The sequence below is a fragment of the Amphiura filiformis genome, chromosome 5 (assembly GCF_039555335.1).
Source record: "Amphiura filiformis chromosome 5, Afil_fr2py, whole genome shotgun sequence".
In the NCBI taxonomy this organism is placed as follows: Eukaryota; Metazoa; Echinodermata; class Ophiuroidea; order Amphilepidida; family Amphiuridae; genus Amphiura; species Amphiura filiformis.
In genome coordinates, this window is record NC_092632.1 from 18,668,617 (window position 1) to 18,680,765 (window position 12,149).

The window sequence follows — 12,149 nt, forward strand, 5'->3', positions numbered from 1 at the left end:
GAAGACTTGATGATAAAACTAATAAACTCCTTTTTAAATTTTAATGCAAATCAATTTCACCGTATATAGCATTTTAATCGCCACATATTATTAACTTTGCAATAGTATTTAGCAGATAATAGCGGTTGTGGCTGAAATGTATGGAAATCAATGTATTACCATTTGAAGGTTGTTGCAGCGTACAAAATGTATTAATACTAGGTAGTATATGAATGTAACTTAACGTGGTGCAGACATGACGGAATAAATGATGTAGCTTTCACTTGCTAAGGTTTAGTACAAATAGCTCCTACCCAGCAAACACAAAAATGTAACTAATGTTGGGTTATATAAAGATTATGAATACGTTTTTAATACGTTATTGTAAAATATTTTGACAAATATTTTGTCGACAGTTGTAAACATCCTTTTATAGTCTGTATACCTTCCTCGAGTCAGTAATTCAGATACTGTTTTTCATTGTATCTCTAAATTTAATGATGAGATAAAGTATATAAAAGCATACATTTTCAGAATGGAAATGGTGCAAGGAATCCAATTAGCATAACAGATTTCTGCAAAAATTAACAGCTTTTGAAAAACATCTCGAATTTGATTTTACTTTACTGACTCGAGGAATGTATACGGACTTAAGAATGTTTTGAACCACGTTTTCAAAAGTGTTTTATGAATGTTATTAAAAGTTTTTATACCCCTTATATAACACGACATTTAAACCTTTTCTGTAAACGTTGTGTGTTTTTTAGGTATATTGCAATAGCAATTGCTATGTCCCAAGGATCAATCTTTAAATCGTTATCTTAAAGGAGCATAATTTTCGTGATCCACAGCCTTATCTCCAATTTTTCTCCAAAAAGTTAAGATATTTGTATAACAGGAAAGCTCTGGCTACATAATGTTTATGTATAAAATCTTTCTTGCAGATTACTTCGTTTTGCAAAAATATCGTACAATTTGAATTACGTTCTTGTGTACCAGAACGAAATTACACAAAGTGGCCTATGGATGAACAATGCAATGTACATAATCATGCATAACTCGAAAATACAAAATCGGATTCAACTAAAATGTGGAAATATACTTTTTTCGTGGATATCTACTGAAAATGTAATAAAGAGAGGATGCTGAGATCACAAAATAAGGCACTGAGCCCGGCGACGAAACCAGATATGTGCGATCTGGTGAGTTCCGGTCTGGATTTGCTGATAACGAATCCACATGTAGCATAATAATCAAGCACTCAAGAATAAATTGTCTGAGACATTGTGCAACTCAACTCTTGTGTAACTCTATCCGGACACATTATAATTATCCAGGGAAATATCAACTGATTTGATTTACTATTTTAATTCAGTCCTTTCTTTTACGAATGCGCAGTTGATAGAAATGTGAACCAATAGCTTTATATTCCGGGTTAAATCGAAATACAGGTACGCACTACTGCATTCAGTGGCAGCAGTAAGCGAATAATTGATCAGACCAGGGAAGTGCCACTACAACGCGTATGTAGTATCAGTAATCGTAATGGATCAAGCAGCAACTACAAACATGACAAATGAATCTTTCACGCTTGTAACCGAAGAACCCCAACTACCTTCCTCAAAAAGTGACGTTGTTTTACCAATCATATTTGGGTGTATCGGTTCCCTTGGTATTTGCGGCAATGGACTAGTTTGTTTCGTTTTCTTGTTTGAGAAAAGGGTTTTTGGATCCGTTACGAGTACATTGATTCTAAATCAATCTATCATCGACTTGTGCACATCTGTGGTATTCGTTATTTTAAAATTCGCTTCTGGCATTGCCGTCAGATCATCAAACTGGTTCTCTGTAGTTTGTTACATTTGGATATCTGAATTCCCATTTTGGTCTTTAAGCTACGCTTCGACATTCAATCTTACTCTATTATCTCTAGAACGATATTTTGCAATCTGTCGCCCGATAAAGCACAAATCGGCTTTTACTAAATTACGCGCCAAACTGTATTGCATGATCGTGTGGGCGATAGGATTTGTCTTACAAGTATATCTACCAACTGTTCACCACATCGCAGAAGATCGTCAGTGTCTGTTTGCTTGGCCAAATAAAGCGGCTCAAAAGTTCGTCGGATCGTATGTTTTCTTTCTTGAATACTTTATACCCTTATTCATAATCATTGGTTCTTATGCAAGTATATGGCTAGCTCTTCGTAAGCGTGTTAACTCCGATCAAGTGCAAGTTGCAAGTTTCTCCCGAGCGAAGAAAAATGTTACCATAACTCTATTTATGGTAGGAATTTGCTTCATCATCTGTTGGTCTCCGGATGCCATTGTGTTCTTTTATTTCAACCTGGGAGGATACTACAGCTTTCAAAGCGTTTTTCATCATTTTGTTATGGTATTCGTGATGTGCAATATGTGCATCAATCCTATAATTTACTGCCTCAAATATGATAAATTCCGTCGAACTGTCTTAAAATTATTTTGCGGTGGTAGAGAACTTGCTGAAATTGAAAATTCGGCCAACACTCAGGTATCTACCATTACGAACTAGTAATACATTCGTGTATAGCGTTTGTTGACATTTATTCGAAGCTCTAGTTAGCATATCGAATGGTATACTGAACAATATCATTTGGTACATTGTGCAAACATTTTCTTGCAACGCCTGCTTTATAGAGTAGCTAATGGCAAATAACATTACGTTTCAAACTACTATAACGCGATAAGGCCAAAAAAAAGGTTTGTCTCAAAGCTCACGAGAAATTTAAAAACAAATGCGAAATGCGATTTTTTTTTTATTTATTATTATTCCCGACTTTTCATGGTATTTTGAGAAAAAAAGTCCGATTTTCGCCGAACTTTAAAAATTTTTTTTTTGAAATAAAAAAAAATGTCCGCATTTGTTTTTTGTCAAATCGTGGGATTTTACAAACGCGCGCGCAAGCTTTGAGACGAACCTTTTTTTTGGCCTAATAATAGCAGATATCCGTGAATATAATATGTAGGATTGTAGAATATCAATCTTTCAAATTTTGTGGCTTCAGAGATTCCAGAGCAATACTCACTACTTCAGCTTTGACTGGTCAACTAGCCTCTAATGCATGTCAGACTGTTTAATGTGTGAAGTGACGATATTTTAAGGAATTTGTACCGTAAATATACATTTTGCGTAAGAAATTTGTGAAGTAAAGAACCCTACAAGCTGATTTGCTCGACAAATAAATACAAAGATGAAAGAAATTTGAACAAATCGTAGCGTAGCATGAAAATCACAAAAATGAACTTTGCTGACAGGAGGACTCGAACCAAAGACCTCGGCATTACTAATCGCCGCGCTCTACCACTGAGCTATGACAGCATCTAGTGGCGAGGATCGAGTTTAAGACCTATACAGTGTTCGACTGTGACATGGTTCGAGTCCTCTTGTCATCAAAGTTCATTTTTGTGATTTTCATATATATATTAATAAGCATTGAATTACAGCAACATAATAATTCATAGATACCCGTAAAACAGACAATGTCAGTCAAGCAACGTTTAACATGATTCTATCGTCTATTTTACCGTTATAAAAACATCAATGTTTATATTCATTACGTTCGTATTATGTAAAATTGATTTTGATTCAAGTATTGTTTACTATATCCACCCTCTGACAATATAGAAACGACGGTCTCAGCTAGGTCACTCATGATACGCAGAAAAATCATAGTAAATTGAATATTGTGTTTTTTTTGTAATTAAATATCACACTACAAGTACCACACTGAACGATACAATGCAATAATGATGAGACATTTGGGTGACCGTTTCTGAGCAGAGTGGAAGTAATTCTTCTCCGATTTTTTAATTGTAGAAATGGTATTGAACAAGGTTTGATAAATAAATACTGCGTGCGGGAGTGGCATTAAAACGGATGATCACAAAAGCAAATGAACCAGAAACTGGAAAGAAGCGTCCACACAATAGAGGAACTTACCATCACAGGTTACCTAGTTACCAAACATCTTCCCGTATTAATCATCCGCCATCCATTCTAATATCCTTTTAATTATATCAAGCTATCAGCTATATACTTCAAAAACACAGTAGGTCCTAGCTTAGTGACCGCTCTGCCCATAGAAAATTATATGCTTTGGATTATGACCATGTTAACCACCATATCTTAACACGTGGGCTCACCCATTTCCAATCGGAGATGAATGGCAATGATGTAAATGGTTTGTAAATCTTAACCAATAACCGGCAAGCAGAAATATTATAAAAGATTTCCTTTAAGGGGGTACTACACCCCTGCCCAATTTTGTGCCTATTTTTGCATTTTTCTCAAACATTATAGCGCATTGGGGACAAGTAAGATATGTATATTATAGGGGCAAGGGCTACAACTACTGCACTGGAAATTTTATTTCAGCACAGACAACAGTTGTGGAGTTACAGTCTAAAATGAGGGGAAACCAATATTTGATCAATAAATCAATAACTACTTGCTTTGAGTTGTTGAATTTTCATTACAGTAGTTGTAGTCCTTGCCCCTATAATATGCATATCTTACTTGTCACCAATGTGCTATAAGTTTTGAAAAAAAAGCAAAAATAGGCACAAAATTGGCCAGGGGTGTAGTACCCCCTTAAGCAAAACAAAACTTTAACTCACTATTGACGGTTTCGCCTATCATGGCCTGTAGGCATCATCCGAATGATGGTTGTAGATCCTTACTTCCGGTTGGACGGATCTCGAATGAAGAGAGTGTATCATCAGCCTAGGGAGGATCATACACGTGACTAAGGAAGTGTGCCCCTCGTCTCTGTTCATGACATCCTCTTCTTCTGATCCAAATTCTTTGATTCTTCTTGTATTTGTATCGCACTCTTTACCAAGGATTTTAGCATTCTCCCATTTGATGGCATGATTTTGCTGGCCCGCATGATTCGCAATTGCCGGATAGATCCGACTTAGACTTCTCACTCGTCGATTACTTACGGGTTTTACGAGTGTAGTTCGTTTTGGTCTTAGACACCCCGGCATGGCAGTTTCTTTTTGGTGCTCACTAAGGGTCTACTAATTCTCGTTTCAAATTTGCGGCCCGTCTCACTGACATCTAGTGTTTTCAGTTTGCGCATGGGATCTTGTACACACAATCAGTGGTGCTGAGTGGGTTAACTTTGTCTTTCGAATGCACTAGCATTTTACGGAGAGTGGTACACAGCGTCATCATCCCTATATCTTCGTGTCAAAAATTGCCGTGATAGTACGGCGAATCCTCTCGTTTTTTAAAAGCTACGCATGGCGATTTTGTTCGAGATAGGGCGAGCGACTCAGGCTAGGCATATCATTCACACGATATGAGATACCACAGAGTTTCTATTCTACACGTTTTTACGATTTGCGCCTGCTCAGTACCCCATATGGTGTTGCCATTCCAAGAAAATTCGATTTGTTGTCAGGTAAAACCCAGGTTTTGTTTTCAATACACTAACTGGAAATTCAATACACTAATAGGCGATTGCTGTTGTCGTTATACGCATATAGTTTACTGCATTTTATACATCACGATTTTTAAATCGTACATTAAAATTGTGATATATTCAACTGTTTGAGAATTAAAATCAGATCCACGTGCTCTATAGAATATTAAATCACAGGTCTATAATACAATGCACTATATCGAGAGCTATCCAGGCACTATGGATATCTGCGTCAATAATAGAATATTGATTTTTATCGAATTGCGTCCAATCGCCCGTCGCTCACCAACGGAGTATTTTAATACTCAAAGTGCAGGGAAAATCTTTATAATACAGGGTGTCGACACTGTGTGGTATTGTGTCATGGCTGTCGCTATACCGTGTTTTTGGAAGATTCTATTGGCTTTATCTGCGAGTCCCTCTACGTACGGGATCACAACAAGTGGGGCAGGGGTATAGTCCATACAGGACCAACGCAATATAAAATTAGAATTTTGGTCAGATTTTGAGTTCAAGACGCACGGCCTTCTCTCAAGACGCAAACTAACGACTATCATATCTGTTCAACACGTATTTTCAAGTGTATGAGACCAGATCTGGTTTCTTGAGACAAAATCATTTACGGGAGATATTCATCATTGTCCACCCCGGTATCCGAAGATTTTCGTCTGATATCAAAATCGTGCATAGCAATTCACGAGTATCGATCCCGGGTATTTATGTTAGTATCTCTGCTGCACCAAATAATTATTAGCCAGGCGATGTCGGTGTGCGTCATTTCATCGATTTACTACAGAATATATTGTATACTCAAAATATAATTTTAAAATTGTAAACCTGTTAACCTATATATTTGTGTACTAAAGTATATCGACACGTGAATAACATCATGTAGAAACAAAATGGCCGCTAATCCGTCTATTGTCTAGACCTAGGCCAGAAGGGTGACACTTCTCCTAAAGCATGGCAGAATGACCCCTCTATTGTGTTTGTTCATTTGTGTATGGAGAGCCATTATACTAGAAATACCTTTTAAAAGCATTAAATTAGTATCACCCTGGCGGCCCCGTCAGACGTTACACCACATTTCGCCATACTGCATTCTAGAAACGCTTGCTGTTAGAATAAGAAAAATGTTAATGCTAATTTATTGCACATTCTACGGAAGCGTGGTAACCTTTTTAAAATAACCGAGTGAGAGGGTTTTCAAGAAAATGTTTTTCCTGTCAAAACTGAAGCATCCTCTGTATAAAAGAAAATATGAATATTAACTGCACATCATATAAAACGATTCGTGATACCCAATTGTAGCACATTTGATGTCGTTTAAGAGGCAGAGAATTTTATTTCAATTTTATATACGCCAAAATATTTTTTAATTGAGCAAGAATAAGGATAGAAAAACGTTGAAAAATCTATGTGAATATTACATTAGACCCAACCGAAGATTACTGTTTCGTTTTTATGGTAATCTAATCTTTTATTTCCTGAAAAAACATTAAGGGTCTAATGTCGATTATTCACATACTTGATCAAAACATCGAACGTTTATACAAGAAAAATGGTAGGTTCCTCTTACACTGCGGAACTCAGTCCTCAATGATAGTCAGTCATTTATCTTTTGGTCGTTATATGACTATCATTTGAGGACTGAGTTGTTATAATATATTTTCCGAGGAGCAATTTCAGACAATAGCTGGGGATTAGTGGGGCAGAGGAGCTCAGAGGTTATCTATTGAATCCTTTCATGACCACTGAAGCATAGTCAAGTCTGCCAAGGACACTCGGCACAAATTGAAAGACCATGTCAACTCTCGACAAAAGAATGCATGCATGTCAAAGGTCATACGACACCAATTTGGTGCTTGTTATGCTCCTCGAAATTAGTACCTTACGGTCTATGTCTGGGTTCCTCTATAGTATTTTACTGACCATGGAAATGTACTGACACACGAAGTAGTGCGCCGTGAGTTCGAACCCCGCCTCTGTCAAACTTTAATGAACTAAAATTAAAATTAAAATTTTACTTTATAAAAATTTCATATTGGGGAAATGTGACTGGCAGAATTTATGTATGGCGTGGAGTGGTGTGGTCAGACGTGGTCTAATTCTGCATAAAACCGGGCAACGTTATTTCTATAGATCTGGTGCGCATTCAAATTGCATTGTATTGCATCGTAATTTCATTTGTGTCCATGCTAATTATGTTTACACAACATGGACTCACGTGTTTTCAAGCAAATTCGCCGTATTTTTCCAAAGAACATCTCATATGAAGTAAGCTGAATGCGATCTGTACTTTTGTAACATTCCGATCGCTTTTGATCACCTAATAGTGATCAAAAGCGATCGGAATGTTACAAAAGTACAGATCGCATTCAGCTTACTTCATATGAGATGTTCTTTGGAAAAATACGGCATAATTTGTCATGGTGCTTGCGGAATGCCATGCAGTAAAATAATAAAACGTTGCAGCAATTCATGATTGGCAACTAAAAATCAGCGTGTCGCACACCGTCATCATCCCTATATCTTCGTGTTAAAAATTGCCGTGATAGTACGATGAATCCTCACGTTTTTCAACAACTACGCATGGTGATTTTGTTCGAGATAGGCCGTGCGACTCAGGCTAAGCATACAATTTGTTTCACACTGTTTCTATTCTATGTTTTACGATTTTCGCATGATCAATATATGGCTGGCCGTAACCGCCACAACGTGGAGCTGCTACGCGTAGCTTACTTTTCGCTTCGCGGAGCTAAATTGACCAATCATGTTAGATCTTTTCATTACGCGGAGCCAGTGGATGCATCCTCGTTCCAGAGAGAAAAACTCTTGCCAAAATTAATGTTTACTATGGGGATTTTAAATGAATCGATTGTAAATAAACCACGACCAGTTGTACAGGATCAATACCATTGTTTGATTAGTGTATAGTCAATGTTACCTTGCATGCATGTGTCATGTGTGTGGCGTGTTTGTTTGTTTGTTTGTTTGTCTACTGTGTCAGGCCAGGATCACTGACACCCACGGTACTGATACTCTCATATACTATCACGGTGATCATATTGTTAAATGTTGTTGACTTTAAAATAATCATGATGCAGTCATGTCTACAGTAGAACTCACCACGACCTTTGAAAGCTATTAAACCAAGATAACACTCAATGAAAACAGCTCAACTATGTTACATCAGATCTTCTCTGGTTAAATACACACTGCACTTGTGTCTGTTTTACCTGTGCAATGAGCAATGAGCTGGTATTATAGTTTCAGTTGGGTGAACGATTATAATGCGAGCGCAAGGTAACAATACTGTGGGCTTTTGTTTACGAAATGAGACAATAGTCTGCTTATTGTTAACCAGCGTTCTTGAAAATGAGAAGCTTAATGACTTAACACGGTTTCGAAATAATTTCTTCATATTTTTTGGTACAAAAGTACCAATATTTCACCTAAATTAGCTAAAAATTTAGGACATGTTACAAAACTATATTTTCTAGAATTTCAGAGAATACTTTAAATATCATATTTTTTGGTACAAAAGTACCAATATAACACCTAAATTAGCTAAAAATTTAGGACATGTTACAAAACTATATTTTCTAGAATTTCAGAGAATACTTTAAATATTGGCCGGTTATTTTTTACACCGTGACGTCAACTAGGCAATGGCCTATACTTCTAACATACACTATTTGTAGAGGTCACGCGTCAATGGTGAGCGCACTGAGTATTGTGTATAGGAAAACGGACAGTAACTACAGTATGTATGGCCTACTACTAGTATATAAAGTAAATCCGAACTGGTTTGCAGTTTGCTGAAGGTCGAATTCCGCAGGCCACACCGCGCAAGTTATACAAATTAGCTCCCGGCGATACACTGCAGATCGCAGAACTGTGTGCATGGTTTACCACCACTCTGCCTAGCTATATAGTTATGTACAATACTGTATGAGTCCCGGTATGAGTTTCTTATGAGTGCATGTCCATCTTAATAATAAGTCGGTTCGTACTTTTCATAAACTACTTTTTGAATCATAACTTTCGTGACCGAGGATATCTTGCAACTACGTGACGCTCGTCTGGCAAATTCTTAATGAATAAATTCGCTTCACGTAATGTCGCTTCAGTCGTACTTGATTGGTCAGTTTTACCTCCGAGTAATGAAAAACTCTAACATGATCATTGATTGGTCAATTTGAGCTAATTTGGCTCCACGGAGCAAAAAGTCAGCTACGCGTAGCAGCTCCACGTTGTGGCGGTTGCGGCCTACCATATCAGTATCCCATATGATATTTCTATTGCAAGAAAATTTTATTTGTTGTCAGATAAATCACAGGTTTTATCTTAATTACACTAACTGGAAATTAAATGCACTAATTAGTGAGGACCGGTATTTTGCTGTGGATATGTTTAACTGCAATTTTGCGGTAAACTTTTGAAATCCTGGGTAAAAATTGTGATCATTTCAACTCTTTGAGAAAATATTTATATAAAGGAATGCATGTAGAATCAAGGTGCAATACAATGTACATTATTGACACACTATCACTCTCTTTATCTACGTCAATAATAGAATATCGATTTCAATCGAATTGAATACCTTGCTCAGTTTTGAGTTTGTAGTTGACTACTAAGCGACCTAAGCGATCGATTGCTAGCCAATCAGATAGAACTCCTTTTCTTGCGTTCGGTGAAATACCACTCGCCCGTCGCTCACCAACGGAGTATTAAATTTATATTTATTAAAAACTTCGGTCGAAGTTTTGCCACAAGTTTAAAAAAATAACGGTTAGTTCATGAAAAAGAAGAAGTGAAATTTAGCAAAACGCGACGAGGTTTATTTGCCCGTAAGAGAGCTCTATTGTTCCGCTATTGTATCCGCTATTGTATCCACTATTGTATTCTATTCATAAACTGAAAGCTACTGCAAGAATCGCGGCAATCCCTGATATTGCTGATGTCTACCGCCGGCGTTTCGCATTTATTAACAATCAAAATTATCCCATACTCTTACATTTATAGTCTTATTCTCACCTTTTATATAATATTAAGAAATTGCAATTATGAAAACTACAAACTTTGAAAGTGAAAATATATTTACCATCGAAAATATATCATACTTAAATTCTATAGAGTCTATAATATATCCAACCCAGAAGTGCCCATTTATTTAAATTGTTGTAATAGCGCCCAAATATCCCCACAAATATCTTATACACGATTTTATTCAGGCTTGATTTTATTGATTCATTTTGGGCTAAATCAAAAGTCAGAAGTAGTTAAAAAGGGCAACATCCTCACCATTACTTGCTGCTTTACAAATTATCCTCGCTTGACCAAACACGCATAGTACGTTGATCGAAAAACCTAGCGTGGTTGTCTTAACAATGCAAAAGAGATGTACAGCTTACCCACTAATACTAGCTCATTTACAAAAACCTATTGAACAGTTACGTAGTCCATCGATAGTGCGGACACTCTTCACTCGCAACCCACCAAAATTCGTGCTATTTTGGCGTTGGAAAAGAAATCTCGTGAATAGAGTGCCCTCTCTACTATCTGCCTACATGTTTACGTTCTAGAAATGCCAACTAAAATCATCCATCAACTTCATTTTAAGAATTATTTCAGTATAGAAATCAAATGGAACAGAAAGAGTATGGTCTACACATTCCAGGAAAATGTTTTATTTCTTTCTTCCGCCATTCTATATTTCCCTAAAATTATCACATTTTTTCTCCAAAATCCTATGTAAATGATTCTCCACGCTACGCAGAAATTATGTGCGATAAATCACTAATACTAGCTCATTTACAAATTTGCCACAATTTTACATCACTTTAGACAGTATTGCAATATCTTGATGATTTTTAGGCATTTTCAACGGCAACTTGAGTATATTCAGAAATCAAATATCGCGCCAAGGGGATGACACTCTTATTCAAGCATTCATTTACAACGCAAACTTGTATCGAATCCCGGTGGTTTGCGACCAATGAAATGTCCGCACCCCTGGATTTATTCATCCCTGGTATGAATTATGTATTAGGTTTGTCAAGGCAATAACCACGATCCGTTTTGTAATAATATAAAAGCACTTGCAATAGAATCCCGCTGAGTTCAATGAACTGCGCCCTGAAACCGATGGAGAGGTGCCCCATAAAGAAGCTATTCCATTGACCTCTATTAACAGGTCAGTGAGCTTTCCATACACAAATGAACAAGTACAATAGGACAAGGCCAGCACCTATTACCTGCTTTGTAACATGTTATTTTGAAGTCGTGAAGATTAGTAATCGTCTGTGCATATGAACTGCGCATTTATGATGCAAAATATTAGTTCTATATAATATAAAATTACAAATACTGGTATTATGATACACGGTATAGGTGATATATAAAACGACTAATAAAATCATGTCATCATGGCGTCATGTCAAAGGTTCATTATATCCCGTATGTTTGTCTAAATTCATATATATATTTGAAAACAAATTCTACACCCATTTAATATGTACTCAGGTGGAACCTTGCCTTTTTAATTTTCATTTCTTTTTATATAACAAATTCAGGTTTTTCCATTACGCGTAGTCTGTGTTACAGACTGGAAAACTGATTACTACCCGCGAACTACCAACATGTGTCGCCGCTTCGCGGCGACCGGTTCGCTCTCGCCGCTTCGCGGCGAGCTGGTGCT

At 36.8% G+C, this 12,149-nt stretch overlaps 1 protein-coding gene across 1 annotated transcript; it reads left to right on the forward strand.

The window, feature by feature from the left end:
- The first annotated feature begins 1,495 nt into the window (after positions 1–1,495).
- LOC140152039 (galanin receptor 2b-like) lies at positions 1,496–2,529 on the forward strand. The gene has a single exon (XM_072174340.1). The coding sequence runs from the start codon at positions 1,525–1,527 to the stop codon at positions 2,527–2,529; it is 1,005 nt and encodes a 334-aa protein (XP_072030441.1). The 5' UTR covers positions 1,496–1,524.
- Positions 2,530–12,149: the final 9,620 nt, after the last annotated feature.